This window comes from Typopeltis vanoorti, chromosome 17 (assembly GCF_054136105.1).
Source record: "Typopeltis vanoorti isolate ZY-2024b chromosome 17, IOZ_Tvanoo_1.0, whole genome shotgun sequence".
Classification (NCBI taxonomy): Eukaryota; Metazoa; Arthropoda; class Arachnida; order Uropygi; family Thelyphonidae; genus Typopeltis; species Typopeltis vanoorti.
Genome location: NC_143565.1, coordinates 71,062,075 through 71,081,855, shown reverse-complemented (window position 1 = coordinate 71,081,855; position 19,781 = coordinate 71,062,075). Strand labels below are relative to the sequence as shown.

Genomic DNA, 19,781 nt, shown 5'->3' with positions numbered 1-19,781 from the left:
GGACCAGAAGAACTTATGCAGTAATACAAGTTTTTAGGTTAAAATGACTTTAATAGTATCTATTTAACATAAAACATCATCATTATGTAGGAAAAATTCATAGGTTTTATAGAATTTCATGGGACACGTGTCCCAATGGATGTAAAGGGTTGCAAATAAATTCGGTTAGGGCAAACAGTCCCACCACATGCCTCGGTGTTTCGGCTTTCAACTCGTATTGCAGCATCGGTGAGTTAAAAAAGTTATCGAAGTACACCTCACAACCTAAGCCTTCAATGGCTTTTTTCATAACCGATATTCAGTTTCTGATGATTTTTTTCCTGTGTACAGATTGAATTCAAACTGATCATCTGAACAGTTCTTTTGAAAAGAACTGTTCAGATGATCCATTACAGGCCTGATTTTATATGCTCTGTTATAGTTAGTGCTATTTCTATCTGGTTGGTCTTCATTGTTGCAAAAGTGTAAGTTTTTGCAGATATTTTCAAACCTATTTCTAGGAATTATATTTGCAATGTAGGGAACACCCATATCTGGATCAATAGATCAGTAATCTCTCAATGATGGCAAAACATGATAACCCATCACCAAATTCATACTGAGATAGGCTTTTATTTCATCATCAGACTGTGTACTGTGTTCCATTCTGCTCAGCGTACTATATAGATTTAACTCTTATTTTTCTAACTAAATCTTCGAAGTTAGTAGTGAAATAAAAAATTCAGTGGGCATCAATAACGAATCTTCATCTCTGTCTCCACAAATCTGAACTTCTCTGAAGATATAATCAACATCAGAAAAGCTGTTTGGTACGTGTGTATTTTTTTCCATATGAATGTAGGGCCACTCACTTGCAGTCTGTTTTCTGTTTCAGATTCTGTTGCTGATAATTCCAACATGTTTTGTGCCGGGTCTTCAATTTCAACCATAGAAACCCTTGCATCCACATCCAGTTATAAATACCTGGTCTTCCTTATCGAGTTCTAGTGCGTCTTCATCATCGCTGTTTTCTGCTACTAAACACTGCAAAATTTCGTTATCTTTCAGTTCAAACTGCTTGCATCCTTTTCTTGACATGTCTGTAATGATAAAAAGACAAATAAAATACAAAAGTCAGTAAAATAAATAAAATAACACCAATTATAACAACAACAATTAATTTACTTGTAAAATGTGCCCCTTTATGTCCACAGGGACAACGGTGTCCCTTTATGTTTTTACTAGTTTTTATGGAATATTATTTCAAAATTTTATTGAAAAACATAGTAATACTATTATTTACTTACCATCAAATGAAAATATTACACCATAAACATATAACAAGCAATATTCTATGCAGAAACACTTATGAAAATTTCTGAATACACCGCACTCTATATGTATGATTTGCCGTGAAACTTTCTTTTGACAGGTGGTGCTAATGTCGGGTTTCCAATAATAAAATTATCAAAAATACGTTCCAGATTACGCATTTGCTGGAAAAAAATATTGACATTATTTTGGTTTACGTACACAATCAAAATTTTATGTGGGGACACATATGTCCCATGGTCATGAAAGGGTTAAGCTGTAAATCAGCAGTTAGACTTGAAGGAGGAAGATAGTTTGAGGTAAAATCAGGTGTGTAACATGGGTGCACATTATCTCCACTGTTATTCATTATCTATATGGATCACATTATGAAAAAAAGTCGTATTAAATCTGATATCAAAATTGATTATGTTAATCTTAGCTCTTTATTTTATGCAGACAGTGTTATACTTCTGACTTGATCCAGCATAAAGTCTGCAAGATTACCTGACTAAATTGAATTAAAAAAAAAAAAAAATCTGCTAATGCCTTTTATTCCCATAAAACTACTGTAATAAATTTGGTATGAAAATCTGCAATAAAAAGACAAAGAGAATGAAAATAGACAGAAACATTGAAAACTTTCAAACAGCTATTTGCTGATGATGATGCAAAGATAGGTTGGGTAATCAGGAATGCTGCTGATTTGCAATACTTGCAGAATGATATGAATAGGCTGAAATTGTGAGCATGGGAAAATGGATGTCAGTAAATGTCAAGTCATACATTTTGGCTTGATTAGGTATCCAATGTTGTATTATATTGGTGGGATTATGCTAGAAGAAACTGATCAGGCTAGGGATCTTAGAGTGTTAGTAGATAATAAAGATTGCAATCAAAGGATAATTGCAATGCCAAAATGAACCTTAACATGTAAAGATAAGGATGTCATTTTGCCTCGTTACAAAGCTTTGATAAGACCTCACATGGGCTGTGTGCAAGTCTGATATCGTGGTTTCTATTGTGATTCTGCTACAGTGGAGAGGATGCAAAGGAAAGTGTTAAAAATGATATCATGATTGTGGAATACTGATTAAGAAAACAGATTGAGAATTTATAGGCTGCAGACACTAGCACAGAAGAAAGAGGGGGAGGTGATATGATTGAGACTTACAGACTTCTGAAAGGATCATACATGATTTCAACTGATGGAATTTTCAATTTATGGAGAGTGAGTAAAGGACAAGAAAGTATCCTTGGAAGCTGAGAATGAATGCTGCTAAGTAGGGGTTGAGGGCTAGATTTTTCTCTCATAGGGTAGTGCGTGATTGGAATGGATTGCTATTGGATGTTGTGAGGTCAAGCATTGTGAATGAATTCAAGATAAATATGGTACGTGTAGTATCTGCCTCCCTCGATGAGTCCCTGACTTCCTGGGGGTCTGTCTTAATAGTACATGCACCAGTTATCATACATAATAATAATAAAACATAACCGTATAGTAATAGATATTGAGGATGTTATAGATCCATCATCTTTTTATAACACTAAATGGAACTGAAACTTAGAGAGTTAACAAGAATAAAACTTTAGGTGTAGGAGTTGTTTTGGCTTGCACTATTTAAAAGACATGGACTGTGTGGAACCTGTATATTTCCTCTTATTAGTGCTTTGGATTAAGATTTCACTAGCCCGATGTTGTTTCAAACTGCCTGTTGCTTTTCAATAAAAAAAAGACCAAGCAGTTAAGTTTGTTAATATCACCTAGGGTTCAAAACTCATGAGAGATGTAAAATGGCCTCTTCTTCTCATGTAGCCCAACACTGGATGTCTTATAAATCTATCATATTTCCCCTCTTCCTCCTATCCATCAGACTCTAAATGCATCTTCTCAATCTTTCCTCATATTCGACATTCCAGAGATCAGAAACCCTTTCCAACATCTCTTTGTCCTTTTGAAAACCAGGTGACCAAATCTGAGCACAGTTGTCCATGTGTGGCCTAATCAAAGCCTTATACAATGGAACAAGAATCTCCCTACTTTCACAAGTAAGTTTCTCTGCATCATTCCCAGAATTCTTTGGTTGTCTTCACAATTTTGGCAATATGTCTGCTAAATTTCAGATCCTTATCCACTATCACACCAAGATCTCTTATTTCCTCCACCTCTCACAATATATCCTCACCAAGCATGATTTCTGCATCCCATCTTTGTTTCCCAAAATTTAAAAACCTTACATTTTGCAACATTGAACTTGTATTCCCATTCCTGTGCCCAGTCACTCAATTTATTCGTCTTCTTGTAAGGCCACAACATCTTCACTACTCTTCATGGCTCATCCCAACTCTGCATCATCTGCAAACAACTGAATATATCCATCCAAATCTTCACCTATATCATTAATATACAAGTTAAAGAGTAATGGCCCTAAAACAGACCCCTTAGGCACTCCACTAGTGACTTTCCTTTTCCTAGATATTGCTCCCCCATACACAACTTGCTGATACTTGTCAGATAGCCAGTCTCCAATCCAAAACACTAATCTAATATCCAACCTCATCCACTCTAGTTTGACTATCAACTTATCATGCAGTAATATATCAAATGCCTTTGCAAAATCTAAATATATTACTGAGTATCCTTCTCCCCTGTCCAAGGAAGCAGTCACTATTGTAATAAGTAAGTAGATTACTAAAACATGACCTTCCTTTAGCAAATCCATGCTGTCTATCAAAGATAATACCATTGTTGTCAATCCAACTCTGGATCCTTGTTCTCATAAGCTTCTCCAACAACTTAACCACAACACCCGACACACAGATAGGCCTATAATTTAATGCTTGAGTTCTGTCATCTCCCTTATGAAGCAGCACAATCTTGCCCTCCTTCCACTCCTTAGGAACTTGACCCAGTGCAAGATTCATATTAAAAAAAGTTGTCAAGGCAGGTGTCAACTTCCTGGCACATTCCTTCAGAATACGAGGTGATATAGTATCAAGTCCCACAGCCTTATTATCATCTAGTTTGCTCAACTCCCCATACACCTCTTGCTCACTTACAGTCAGTCTCTCCTCCCCATCATCAACTGCTCTCAATCTCTCCATGAAGTCGCATTCACAAGATTGAAAGACCTTCATGAACTGCTCATTAAGTATCTCCACTTTATCTTTCATAACAGCTGTCTTTATACCATTTTCCCCAATCAATGTCATCCTTTCATAATCATTCTTTTTTTTTTTTTTTTTTTTTGCTGGCTACATATCAAAAGAACTCCTTATAATTCTTTTTGGCTTTATTAGTTAACAGCTGCTCATACCTCACTTTTGCTACCCTTACCAACTAAGTTGCCTGCCTTGCCCGGTCTTTTGTCTTTTGTAATCCTCATGGAATTGGTTATTACCACTTCTCTTATGCTGCCTCCATAATACTCTTTTTCTCTGTATTGCATACTTAATCTCTTTATTCATCCATTTTGCCCTATCCTATTTAACCTTCTGACCTTTGGAATACATTTAAACATTGCTTCTACTAGATAGTAACTCTTCATTCCATGCTACACCCATATGTGGAACTACAAAGGGGGGCCTTTGTAGTTCCACATATATCCTTTTCTTGCAGAAGTCCTGACACTGCTGACAACCACCCAGGTAATCACTTCATGGTCACCCACACCAATTGGTGGGTGATTGGACACCTCATTTATAATTACATCCTCTGATGAGATGATCAAATACAAGACCCTCGATTCTGCTTGGCTAATTTGATTATACATTTCATAGTCATTATCATACACATTACCAGGTCTATAACAACATCCAATCACGTATTTCATTCTATTCACCTCTATCTCACACCATACTGCCTCAAAACCACTGGCACTATTTCCTTCTTGCATCTCTACTTTGTACGGACATAACTCTTCCTCTATCATTAATAACACTCCCCCTCCCTTTCTATCCTCACAAAATACATCATACCCTTCCATCTCTATTCCTGTCAGGATGTTGTCCTCATCTAACCATGTCTCACTTATTCCAATAATTTTTGGGTGAACAGACTCAATTAATGCAACCATTTCATCTGCCTTGTTTCTTACACTTCTAGCATTTGTATACAACTCATTCCTGGATCTCTACAACTAGTTCCGTTGATTATACCACTCATTTGATGTGATTTCTCCATGCTCAACTTTCTTTTCTGCTTATTCATTTTAGAACCCTCTTCAAGTCTGTTTCTTCTTGATCCCAGGTCATCCTTTCCTGTTTACACATGCATTCACATCCTCTTGGAGCATCCACCTTTCTCACACTGTGTTCCCCTGTCCCCCATGAGCCTCTCTGTTTTCGTCCTTAGGAAATTTATAACTTTTCCCAAGATGTTTGTCTTATGCAGTTTAATAACAGAGGCAGCATGAGTGTGTGTGTATGCGTGCGTGTGTGTGTGTGTGTGTGTGTGTGTGTGTGTGTGTGTGTGTGTGTGTGTGTGTGTGTGTGTGTGTGTGTGTGTGTGTGTGTACGAGGGGGGGGCATCGCCATGATGAAGGAATTGAGGTGTCTGACATGTCTTCTTGTATATCCTTAAAGAAATAGAACAAATTATTACAATTTGATGGAACATGGGGTTAAAGGGTTTTAAGATATCTTTCTTGTTGTTATATCAGTTGCTTTAATATCATTTTAGTTCTAGATGTTTATCAGAACTTTTCAGCCCTCCCCTCCTCTCCGTGCATGTACATGTGTGTGTGTGTATATATATAATATTTTACACTAATATTTATATTTATATATGTTTCTATGTTTTCTACATGTTTCTTCTCTTCCCTGTTTTAACAGTGATTTTAGAATAGCTGACATTGAGTCAAATACTTTTTCAAAATCCACAAAGAACTAAATAGAGAATTTATGATATTTCTTTGCCTTTTCTATAATTTGTGTAAGACCATGGATATGATCAATTGTACTGTAATTACATATGAAACCTGCTTGTTTTTCTGATTGCATATACTTGAGCTGTTGCATTGTTCTCTTATTTCTTTTGTAATAGTAATAAACTAATTGGCCTGTAATTTTTAATATTCTCCTTTTCATTGTTTTTTGATATCTCTTTAATATCTTTATTATTTCATCTATGGTTATTTTATTATTCTTTACCATTAGAGTGACATTTTATTTTTTTCCTACTGCCAAAGCTCTTCTCAGAACTTTCATATTTGCAATGGTTTATTTTATTTTTCTCATATTAAAGGATCAGATTTTATATTATGAAATCTGATCATTTAATACTATCTGATTGTTTTGCATAATTCTGAATATTATATTGAATTTCTTGTGCTAGCATCTCTTTTTAATTTTCTGCATTTTCTTAATAAAACTAGAGTTTCTTGTGAGAGTTTGTCACCACCTGCCTAATTTTGCTTATTTCATAGGAGATATTAAAATTATAGTATTGCTTAGTTTTTGATTAATCTGATCTAGGTTATTTTCTTCTGCTTTTCTCTCTGAATTTATATGAAGGTTCTTTTAAAAGACAGTTTCATATTTACTTTTTTCAGTTTTAAAATTTCAAGGTTTTTTTTATTATTATTATTTTGGGCGACTCCAGGAGTCCTTAGACTCATCGAAAGAGGCCCTAAACATCATGTCCACACAACTATGCGATTACATTCTCACAGTATCTATCATACCTTGTCTTGAACTCGTTCACCATCATAGCACCCACAACAGACTCTGGCAGCTTATTCCACTCATTTACCACTCTAAAAGTAAAGAACCCAGCTCTAACACCCCTGCTAACCACACTCTTGCCCAGCTTCCATAGGTGTCCCCTAGTTCTCCCACCACCAGTCCTGATCTCAAAAATATCCTCTGAATAATCCTATAGAATCCCTTTAGCAATTTGAATGTCTCAATCATATCTCCCCTCCTCTGCCTATCAACTAGTTTCTGCAACCCACAAATCTTCAACCTGTTCTCATATGGTTCATTCCATGGACCTGTTATCATCTTAGTCACTCGCCTCTGGATCCTCTCCACCTCCTCCCCATCAAGAAGGAACCGAGGTGACCAAATCTGGGCACAGTAGTCGAGATGAGGTCTTATCAAGGCTCGGTACAGAGGTACAATAACTTTCTTGCATTGACTTTCTGTTTAATTGATTTACTTCTTTCTCATTTTGTGCTAATTATAATTTTAGATTTCACCATTATGTGTAAAATTGTTTAAAACTGTTACATCAGGTTAGTGAAATGTTAATCAAAGGCAAATGTATGTTCTCTTGGGCTGTGCCTGTGTATTTGCTCAGTAATAGTGCAAGCAGAGGTTACTCCTATGTTGAAGGTTATATTCTCTTATTAAGTTCTTAGTAAATTTCAAAACTTTAAAGTTTCAGTTTTCTGTTTTGATATAAAAAGATGTTGTATCTGTAATAACCACAATATAGTTTATGAGCTAGTTGTAACTTTTGCAATTAGCTAATCCAACTAAAATATTTTTTGTCTGTGTGTATATCTAAAACTTTTTGTTCTTTTAACAGCTTCTACAGTGCTTCACCTTTGGCTTGTGTCTTTTATTGGATATTATTTCACCAACTTCACCACAGTATACGAAATTAGCAAAAGTTAGAGATGATGTCTTTACTTCCCTAGCACTTCCTCTTGGTGCAGTATGTATATATAATTCAGTAGCATTCTTCAAGTTTAGTATTGTTTTAACTTATTGGGATAGGGGCCATTTATAAATTAATATAGCAAAGCTACCAATTCAATCTGGATTTTCACTGAATTATAGTGAAATGAATTAGCTCTATTTGGACCTTATCCCCCAATCAGCTGTAAATTATGTTGTTAATTATGTTATTATTAACAACAATAAGCTGTAATTATGTTAGCATTTGAAATCTTAATTTTAAAGACAATGGAAATTTTTGTATAAAATGATTATTGCTATTCTTATAATATTTTTATGTTACCTTTCAACTTTTGACATTGCAGATTCAGTAGCAGCACAGGTGTGACATTTATTTTTCCATACTCTATGGCCAAAGTTTTTCATTATCAGCATCAGATTGTCTGTATTTTCACTAAATTATAGAAATTAATTGCCCTATTTGGACCATATCCCATCAGTTGTAAATTAGGTTGTCAGTATGTGAAATCTTAATTTTAAAGACAAGGGAATTTCTGTATAAAATAATTATTGCTGTTATGCTGAACCAATTTTCCTACATTATAAATTACTTAACATGATTTTATTATTATTATTATTGAGTTATCATTATATTACATCTCATTCATGACTTATTTTTCACGGTATTAACAACACCACAAACACTTTTATTAACAAAGATGTTTTATTAACGCTAATATTTCGCTGATTTTCAACTCAGCATCATCAGAACACAACATACAAGTAAACGCGACAGTGAGTGAGTGAAACAATATAATTGCACAAGACAAAAGATCTAAAGTCCTATTTTTGGCACCCTCTAACGGGGGGGGGGGGAAGCAGCAGTTATCCAGGATTTTTCTTAGGATAACCGTCTCCCAAATTTTTGGCAAATTAATGCAACCATATTTGTTAAGGTTGGGAGAATTCTTCAAAGCCATTGCTGACTCAAAAAATAATCTTTCAGATCTATAACGACTCCTAAATCGCACATTCGTTTTCCTCCATCTAATCCTGTGTGAAGGAGTGTCCAAAGCATGGTCTGCCAGTCCCGACTTGCTATAGTAATAGTAGCGAATGTATCTTTCATGTTCTTCCAGGCGAATGTTCACTGATCTTCCTGTTTGCCCATAATAGGCCAAGTCACAGTCACATGGAACTTCATACACTCCTGGGTGTGCTAAAGGGTGAAGTTTATCCTTTGGTGAGAGGATCAGAGTTGCCAGCTTGACATGAGGTTTGACACCCTCATGCGAAGGCCATGTTTCAACAATACTTTGGCTATCTTTTCCGATGTACCTCTTATATAGGGAATAGAAATGGTCATGTTGTATTCTTGTGTATTAGGGGAGGGCAGAGTAATGGGCCTATGTAGTATTTTATCTATTTTGTAGGGATTGTAGCCGTTGGCTAAGAACGTATGGCGCAGGTACTGGAGTTCAGTGGTCAGAGCTGTATCATTAGAACAAATGGCTCTGGCTCTGTGTGTAAGTGTTTTTAAAATGCCGTACTGTTGGACTGGATGATGATGTGATTGTTTATGTAGGTATCTTCCTGTGTGTGTAGGCTTTCTGTAAATAGAAAAAGATAGTGATCCATCTGAAAGGCAGGTGACTAATGTGTCAAGAATTGGTAAACAGTTGTTTGATTCTTTTTCTACTGTGAAGTGAATTTTGGGGTGTTGGCTGTTTAGGTAGGTGACAAAAGCATCTAAAGTGTCTGTCCATGGGGCCAGATGGCAAACACATCATCTACATAGCGCAACCACACTTATGGCTTGTATGTAGCTGTGGTAAGTACTTTGTTTTCAAAGTGTTCCATGTAAAAATTTGTTAACGGGGGAGAGAGGGGGGGAACCCATAGCAGTACTATTAATATGTTTGTAGAATTCCCCCCCCCCCATGTAAAGTAACCTGCATTCATGGTAAATTGAAATAATTCAAAAATATCTGGGGGAAATTTTGACTTGATTAAATCAAGAGTGTCTATAAGTGGTACATTGGTAAATAGGGAGGTGACATCGAAACTAACCATTATGTCTGAATTTTTTAGGATTAGATTTTTAACCAGTGTTTTGAAATGGATTGAATTTTTTACAAAAGTAGAGGAGTTGCCAGTAAGAGAGGCAAGGCGACTTAGCTAAATGCCGGGCCAGTTTATATGTGGGACTATCTATGCTACAACTATGGGGCGTAGGGGAATATTAGTTTTGTGGATTTTTGGTAATCCATAAATACGGGGTGTTTTAACATGAATTGGTTTTATTTTCCTGATGATTTCTTTGGGCCATGATGTCACTTTTTTCAGTAATTTTCGGACTTTTTTCTTTTGCGACATCGTAGGGTCTCGATGTATAATTTGATATGTGGAACTGTCACATATGAGATCTTGCATTTTTCTGTTATACTCTTCTTTATTCATGATAACTGTTGCATTTCCTTTATCGGCTTTTGCAATAATAATATTTTTATTATTATATAACTTTTTTAGGGCAGTTATTTGCTTACGTGGCATATTGCTTTATGGAGGCTTAGCCTTGTTTATAATACTTGCTATGTCTAGTTGCACGTTATTGTCCATTGCTGGCGGAAGATCGTGGATACCTCGTTCTACTTCCATCATAATTTCGAGTTTAGGAATTTGTTTGGGCGCGACGGCAAAGTTATGTCCTAAACTGAGAGCGTTCTTGGCTTCTTCTGTGAGTGTTTCCAACGATTGGTTTACGACCACGTGGTCTCGTCGAAGTTGCGGTCGGGACTTCGTATGTTGGCACTGTTGTAGTAGTTCAAATTTCTTTAGGTGTTTGCTTTTTACTTTTGTGAATTCTTTTTTTGCTGCAACTTCGGAGATCTGCTGTAGGACAGTCCATATTTCAGGATTTAACACGTTTATTAATTCTTGTTGTAGAGCTGTGATAGAGCTGTTTAGCTTACTAAGCTCTATGCAAGTAGCGGCGATTTGTTCTCGAAGAAGCGCTAAACTCGCTCGTCGATAAATACGTTGTGACTTTGCTGATTGCAACTTTTCTTTGAATTTCAGAAAAGATGGAATAATATCGTTGTCGCGGCATCGTTTAAGGAAGGCTAACCGGTTCAATTTTCTGGACAATTTCAGTTTCAACTTACCGAACCATCACGCTTTGTAAACAATATCTTCTCCGTGCAGAATCATCAATCTAACAGATAAGCCACAAGTTCGGTAAGCCACAAAAATTCTTTAACCTATATCTCATAAGGTTCGTTCCATAAACCTGACACCATCTTGGTCACTCACCTCTGGATCCTCTCCAACTCTTCCTCATCCCCCAAGAAATCCAGTTAACCAATTCTGTGCACAGTCATCAAGATGGGGGTCTTACCAAGGTTCTATAAGGAGGTATAATAACCTGCTTGTCTCTGCTAGCAGGTTATTATAATTAATCTGATGAACTGCTTTAGCTATTTTTGCAATATGCCTTCTAAACTTCAACTCCCTATCCACTAACACCCCCAAATCCCTGACTGTGTATCAATGTGATACACAGCTGGTAATCTTTTCACCCCCAAAATATATAACCTTACATTTTGCCACATTAAACTGATATCCATTCTCCTTTGCCCAGATTGTCAATCTGACAATCTGGGCAAAGGAGAAAATACATCATTCCAAGCAACTGAATAGTTCCTCTCAGATCCTTTCTTATATTGTTAATAAACAAATTCAACAGTAGTGGCTCATGAATAGAGCCCTGTGGCACACCACTAGTCACAGCCTTATACTGGACTCTACTCCTGAATAAACTACTCTTTGATATCTCTATCAATGACCCTCTTACTCACTTCACCAACTTCATGTGCTGCAGTTTACTGATTAGAATTCCATGCAGTATCCTGCCGAAAGCTATTGCAAAATCCAGCAGTATCACTGTAAACCTTGACTTCAGCTGTCACTGTATGATAAAACATGAGGAAGTTACCGAGGCACAACCTACCCTTCACAAAACCATGTTGTTGTCTCCCTGTGTAATATCTCATTTCTATCTATCCATTCCTGTATTTTTTGCTCTTGACGAACTTCTCTAGTTCCTTGACTACAACTCTTGGCATGCTGATTGGTCAGTAATTTGCTACATCAGTCTTGGAACCTCCTTTATGCAATTGAACTATTTTCCCCGCTAGAATTCTATCCCCTTGGTACTAAGCTGAGACTTATATTAAATAATGTGGTCAGAGGCACTGCCATCTCGAGTTAGTATACCATGTAATCCCACTTTGTAAACTTCAGCTGGTATACCATCTAATTCCATAGCTATATTCACATCAAGGTTCTGTAATATTCTTTGCACCTCCAGTTCATCTACCTCAGTTTCCATATAAGCCTTTGCTTCTCTTGTTACTGCAATTTCTTCACCTGGGTGATATACTACAAAGTGTTTACTTAGTAATTCTATTATTTTACTGATTACATTGCAGAGTGTCGTTAATAGGTGCTGAAGTTCTGTGGTATGCCAAGCTGTTTGGCATAGCACAGTGAGCTTGCAGCAAGCATTTTACTGTAAGCTCACTAGAAATGCTGTATTAATTAATGCACACAGAAAAATTACCAAGGATTAAAATGTAAAAATAATGAAAATTTTTATTGTTGATCATTGAACATGAGTTTTTATTTTGAAATATTGTATTTAAACAGTGTAGCTTCCATATCCATAGAGTTTTTCTTCATTTTCTCTACATTCATATTTTTGTAACATTGAATAGTAATTTTCAGTGAATTTTCATTTTTTGAATTTTCATTCAACGTTGGGATTGTCATCCATAAGAAAATCAGAAGCATCATCTATTTTTCCAATAAAAGTCAAAAGCTCATGTAATGGGAATTCTTTTTTAGGTGCCTCAGTGACTCTTTCATCTAATTTAACTTTCTTCTTCTTCTTCTTCAGCTTATTCCACTTAAGTAGGGTTGCTGTTTTTAATGAGCCTCCTGTCTTGGGCTGTAACTACATCTAAGTTCTTCATCCTCAGGTCCTCCTCCCCCAGTTCCCTCCATCTCTTCTTTGGCCATGACACTTCCTCCTCCCCTGCACTACCTTTCTTCCCACATACTCATCCTCCCTCCTCGTCACATGACCAAACCATTTCAACTTTGTCTCCTGTATCTTCACCCCTAAGTTTGTAACTTTCACTGTTTCCCGTACATAGTCATTTCTCAGACAATCCTTTCTGGTCACACCACGCATCCACCTAAGCATTCTCATCTCTGCTAATCTAATTTATCTTCCTCTTCTCCATAATTTGTTCTGTTTAAGTTTTAACAATTTATTTGGTTGACAAACTTCGTTGCATTTCCTCTTCCCACTAATAATCGCATAGAAAAGGGTATTCATATGTAAAAAAAAACGAAAAATTTTGTAAAGTGTGACCACAACTTTGTTATACTAAAGCTGAAATAATACTAAAATGTGCATCAATACAATTGTGGTATGATAAATCGCTATTTTAGCGATTTATCATACCACAGTAGTGGTATTTATATCAATAGTAGTAAATTATACTAATTTACTACTATTTATATCAATAGTAGTAAATTATAGTACTCTACGCAGGTAATGCGTAGAGTACTATAATTTACTACTGTTGATATAAAAATAAAAAAAAAATCAGCTAATGCCTTTTTATTCCCGTATATAGGAGTAGGCAAGGCCGTTTAGCCCTATCTAACTTTTGGAAACTGAGCGGGCAGTTTAGTCTCCACTGGCAGCCAATCAGAGATAGCTGGCCCAAGGCTATCACTAATTAAGCGGCATGCAGTGAAAAGAGACGGCTCAACAAATGTGGCCATCTCATGGGCCCTAATCCTAACACTCATATTTAACGTCTGAAATAATGTGAGTTCTATGGTCAATTTTCTTGAGTTTCCGGGAGAATAAACCCCCTTGCCCATGCCAGAGATCGGCTAACTCGGGAACTGGTAAAAAAAAAAGGCTTAGAAAAATTTCTTCTAGTCACTGACTAGATTTGAAACCAAGAAGTCTTCCTTTGTGCCATCAAGTGCCTTGGTGTGCAAACACCACATCCACTGAGCTACACAAGCTCTACTGTTAATTTTTTTAAAAAATTGTTCATCTCATCTCATCTTCCTTTCCCTCTTTTACCTTGCGGTGTCGAGGGTTTATTAATCATCAGACCTCAAACCGTTTATAAGAATTGTTAAAAATTATAAATCATGCTATAGTGAAACCTTCTCTGTTCAAAACTGTGCTTTGCAAGTTGATTCATTTATTACTGAGAATGTAAATATTTTCTGTTATTTGCATAATTATTCATTTTCTTAGTGCTTTTTTTATACTGAGATTTTTACAGCAGATATTATTATTGTGAAAGGCCTTCAGGGACTTATCAAGGGAAGCTATATAACACCTGCACCACCTGTTACACCTTTTCTTGAATTAATTCACACTATTTGCACTCACCACCTCCAAAGACAAGACATTCCAATCATGCCTTTGGCAATATTAATATTAGCAGTCCACAAATTCTCTATCTGTCCTCATAATTTACATTCCACAGTCCTGATATCTTCCTTAATACTCTCCTTTGCATTCTTTCTATTGTATCTGGATCACTTCAGAAACAACAAGGAGACCGGATCTGCACACAATAGTCCAGGTGAGGTCATAGCAAGGCTTTGTAAAGAAGCAAAACAAATCCTTTATTGTTACATGCTATTATTTGTTTCAGCATTGCAGTTGTCTTCTGAGTGGCACTTGAAATCTTTGCTATATGGTCCCTAAACTTCAACTTCTTAAAAACTTCCACATTCCTAGTCTGGTCAGTTTCTTCTAGCATAATCCTGTCAATTGTCAATGTTAGTAAATGTCTTGTACATTTACTAACATTGAACTGGTACCCATTTTCATTTGCACACAATTCTATCATATTCAAATCATTCTGTAAGTACCTACCCCATGTTAGTTGTATTCCTGATTAATCTGTCTAACTTTGTATCATCAGCAAATAGCTGTATGTCTTCTGTCAAATAGTTCCTAACTCACTAATGTAACTAGCCAATCTTGCAGACTCTTGCTTCCCTCCCCCCATACACCACCTTTTAATATCTGTTAGTCAACCTTTCCTCTCATTCAAACTAATAGTTTATGATATTACAAATCCTGCAGCTTATGCAACAGCCTTAGCAGAGTTAAAGTATCATCATCATCATCATCAACAGCTTCCTTCGGTCCACTGCTGGACGAATGCTTCTCCATGCTTCTTCCATTTTAACCAATCTTGTACATCTCTCCACTATAAATGTCCATAACATCATGTTATCTTATTGTCCCGTCTTACCACTGGTCTACCTGGTTTCCAATAATTAGTACTTGGTGTCCATTCTGTTGTTCTCTATGTCTGTCTGTTATCAGACATTCTGACATGGTATATCTATTCTCTTTGTGTAATTCATCCATAACATTGTTATAAAATGTGAGCAAGTTACTCAGACGTGACCTTCCCTTAGTAAACCTATGCCATTCATTGCCAAGTATAGATTCTCTGTCAACCCATTTCTGTATGCAATAACTTAACTTTTCCAAAATCTTTGCCACCATTACAGAGATACTTATAGATCTATTAGTCCTCTCAGTATTTCTGGGCATTAGACATTATTGTTGTCTTTGTATCACCCTTGTGCAATGGAATTATTATACATTCTTTCCATCTTGTGGAATCTTTCCCTTGCTAAGACTCCAATTATAAACCAGGACAAAGACAGAGATAGTTCAGCACTCGTCTAACATCTGTGCTGACATTTTGTCCAATACTGTTGCCAAATTCTTATCCAGTTGATGCAATAATTCTAATACCACCTCTTCCTCATACACTTGAGTTTCTTTATTCAATATACAAATAGCAGTCAGCTCCATAATGCATAGACTGGTTTGAAGTCAGTTTCTTAGCAAAATGTGCCTTCATTAGCTGAACAATGTTTCTATCTGCATATTATTTGCATTCAGTAGCATTATTCTTCCACATTCATTGTTTCTTTTACTTGCTGCATAATGATAGAAATCCTTTTTGTTTCTTTAGCTTGCAGAGTCAGTTTCTTTCATAATCAAACTATAAAAGAAACTGATGCATGCACTAAGGTGCATGCAAGAAGAATTACAACAATAGTTTTAATTCTTCTTGCATGCACTTTATAATTTTCATAACTGATCTCAATCTTATGCACATTCCTTCCACATCATCTTAAAGAATCTCTTGTATAATAAAATAGCACATCCATTTCACTCACACCCTGTTTATTCTTGGAACTCTAAAGGACACACTCCAATATTGCATCATTGATGTCTTTTTTTTTTTAATACTTCCCATGCACTGCTGATATCCTTTCTACCTGTAGATGAAGGTTTCTGATTAAGCAGTTCTGTAGGTAGCTTTCGGTATTGAGACCACATATTAACATAAAGAGTTTTTAAAAATAAACAATTAAAAAACCCGACAAGTTTCATTCGTCGTAAGACTTACATCATCAGGGGTAATGGTATATAAAAGTTTAACACAACAAAAGCATATTGACAATTGCACATGTTAGGTTTTGTTTTAACTTCATAACTGTTAATGAATTGAGAAACCAGAATACAAATGATATATTCGTTACTGCATGCGTGTTGGAACATTACTAGTTGTTGTCATGTTCTGTGGCTCACGCTTGCTATATCCGAGATTTGAGGCAGTTAAATATTTGATGAATGCAGAGTACACTTGATGCCAAATCAAGCCTTGATTTTTATTGCACTGTGTAGAGATCCTAAGCATTTGTGCAGCTTCTTTAAATTTTCTTGTGAAACACTTATTATTATCAATATATGACATGTTTGTCTGATACCAGAGTACTTGATGGCCAGTAGTGGCTGTATGGAATGCTAAGCCTGATTTGAAATGCACAACATAGAAAGAAGTGGAGCAACATGGCTGTTAAACCTCTCAATCAGAGATGGCACACCTGAATAAAGGAAGAAATGAATCAAAAATTATGGACTACAGATATAATGTTCTGAAGAACTTAGGCTAGGATACAAGATTGTATGACAGTACATTTCTGATATGTGCTTTCGCCCAGTGAAGATGTACATATATCAAGAAAATGTAATGATAAAATAGTCCTGTTTGTCTTATTTGAGTCATATATTAATGACTTGCTTTCTGTTAATGGTCTTTCATTTTCTAGTAAGTTTGTAAAATTATATTTGATCATATTTTGGAATGGAAAGTTTGTCAAATATTCTTTGGACTTTAAAAAAGAGGAAAAACGCACAATTGACAGAACTCTGTTTATTTCTTGAAACCAAACTACAAAGACAGTAGTTAACAGAAACTATAGTTGCATGTTTTACCCTTAGATTTATTATAAAAAATTATAAATTGAACTTCTAGATGTTTTGCTGTCTATTAATAGTTTTGTCATGAAGATAAATGAAGAATATGCAAACAAATGTAAACATTTCTATCGACAATTTTTTTTTTTAAATGTATAACATTAATAATACCATAGGTTAGAACCAAATATCATTTATCATATCAAGTGTGAAATGTTCATTGTTGTGTGAGGTTTTTATATGGTTATCGGCATAATGGAGATCTGATGGTTACATAAACATATAAGGGACAAATATCATGAAATATGAGGTCATGTTTCCTGTATAGGGTGCTATGTAACTATCACCTCAGAGGAGATTTCTTGGGGATTGACTGCTGGATAAAACATCATTGAAGAGGACCAATCCATTTTGTGATGTTCTGAGCAAATGTGTGCAGAGTGAGGCCACTGTTATAATTAATTTTATATTCAGTGTTGCCCTAGTATTCTTCTTTACAGATTTTAAAACTTCTTCAAGTCTGCCAATGCATAGCTTAATATTGGCTGACTGGATCAGTATACTAGATTCCATATAAACATGGAATCTGGTATTCCAGGAATGTTTTTCAAGAGAGACAGTCTTTTGTGAATGTTAAGTTATGTATGCTGTGGTTTAAAAGCAGTTCTAATTCTGATTGCTTTAGAAAGTATACTATATATATATTATGAAACTCTGCCAATGTAGAGAAGGAAATGGTATCTTTATTTTTGCAGTTGTACAAGTGGTGTCTCAGAGAAGAGTAATTTATTAGTAGCTCTGAGTAGTTGTTTTGAAGAAATTAGTAGAATAGAAATTGAGTTAATCCTTATTTTTTAACTGATCTTTAATTATTCTTGTAGCATGGGTGTCATAGCAGAGGTGCAATAATTCCCAAATTTTGTTGAGGATAATGAAAAGTATTTTTCCATATGGATTGGCTTCCTATGAATTTCAATGATATTTCTCTTTCTGTTTTTTTTTTATAAGTAGAATATCTACAAGTAGAATTTTTAATATTAAGTAAACAAGAGTGACAGTTTTAGAGGAAGCCAATGAAATCCTCTAGATCTTTTAAAGTATGTTTCTAAACAATAAAAACATCATCCACATGTATGTGTATTTTTCAGGTAACTTCTTTAGATTTTACCTGTGGAAGCTTGTCAGACAGACTGAACGAGGTTTAGAATATATTAAAAAAAAAAAAAGAACCCAGGACAATGTTGAATATAATAGGAAAGATGAAAGTAGTCTCACTGCACACATTTTCACAGAACATCATGAAATGGATTGGCCCTCTGTCTTGATGCCTTATCTGGATATACAATCTCTTTTTAAGAATGGTTAAGGAATCCTCTGAAGTGATACACATCTGTATGGCACCTTAAACAGGATCATGGCCCTTATACTTCATTATATTTGGAAGTTTTATATGCTTATGTAACCCATCAGATCTTCATTATGCCAACATGTCAATGTTAGCAGTTTTGAAACAACTGCTATTAGAAGTGTTCAGATTGTATATTCACTTGTACATTTATCTTTCTGACAAAGCTGTTAGAAGACAGCAAAACATGTAGCAGGTTAGTTTATTATTTTTTATGTAATAAATCCCTCAAATCTGTTCCAAAATTTAGATATTTTAAATTTATTACATAGTCAAAGTGGATATTAGATCCAGCATTATTTCAAAGCCGAATATAGAAACTATGAAAGTTTTGTAAGTTGACTAGAGAGCTTGCGGGATTGTATTTCTTGGTGTCCCTGAGTCACCTTAGTATGGATGCTTAAAAGACATGAGCACTGTCCAAGTATCTATAGAAAGTATTTTACCTTGGGTATAATAAATGTTAAAGATACCAAGCTATTTTAAACCTGGTTTTACTCCATTTCCCAAGTAAGCAAACAGACAAACAAGTCAAGTTTGCGCCTGCAAGTGTTGCAAGTCTAGCTGATCCTGCAGGTAGTGCAAGACCAAGGCAACTCATGGTAAAAGTAGAATAAGCTCTGATCACAAATCTTAATATTTACCCATAATGCAAAGCACATCTCCTGGAGGAGATGTATGATGCTTTGTATTAAAGGCAAGGGGCCACTACCCAGACTGGTTTCGAGCTTTATTGAGGTCTCATCAGTAGGAGCCAGGCTAGAAATACCAAGATTTTAGTAATACAGAGCTTATAAGTATTTTATCAAAACAAGTTACCATAAGGTGTTACCATCTTATGGTAACTTGTTCTGATAAAATACTTTATCATCATCATCATCAAATTCTTGCCATGTACCCTCAAGGGGTGTACAGGATACGATAGTACTACATGAAAAAAATTACATCATTACTAACTTCCTATCTATAATTTTCCTCCAAATCAGTCTGTTACTTGTCAAGACTCCAACATTATCAGATCTTATATTTCTATCGTCTAAGGCACTTTGTACCGTATCAATCCATTTT

At 35.5% G+C, this 19,781-nt stretch overlaps 1 protein-coding gene and 1 long non-coding RNA gene across 8 annotated transcripts in view; one reads left to right on the top strand and one right to left on the bottom strand.

Moving 5' to 3' along the window:
• LOC150097475 (uncharacterized) overlaps positions 1–19,781 on the bottom strand; it is a 287,535-nt gene that overhangs the window by 12,537 nt on the left and 255,217 nt on the right. For 4 of the 6 annotated variants that reach the window (XR_016549629.1, XR_016549632.1, XR_016549628.1 and 1 more), the window contains one exon: positions 852–1,079. This is a non-coding gene — a long non-coding RNA (uncharacterized LOC150097475). The remainder of the gene's footprint in view (positions 1–851; positions 1,080–19,781) is intronic. The other 2 variants (XR_016549636.1, XR_016549634.1) reach the window with 1 other exon arrangement.
• The window catches only part of LOC150097478 (androgen-induced gene 1 protein-like), a 124,522-nt gene that overhangs the window by 39,670 nt on the left and 65,071 nt on the right, over positions 1–19,781 (top strand). For both annotated transcript variants that reach the window (XM_090406714.1, XM_090406715.1), the window contains exon 3: positions 7,823–7,951. In XM_090406714.1, the coding sequence (XP_090262840.1) occupies positions 7,823–7,951 (129 nt within the window). The remainder of the gene's footprint in view (positions 1–7,822; positions 7,952–19,781) is intronic.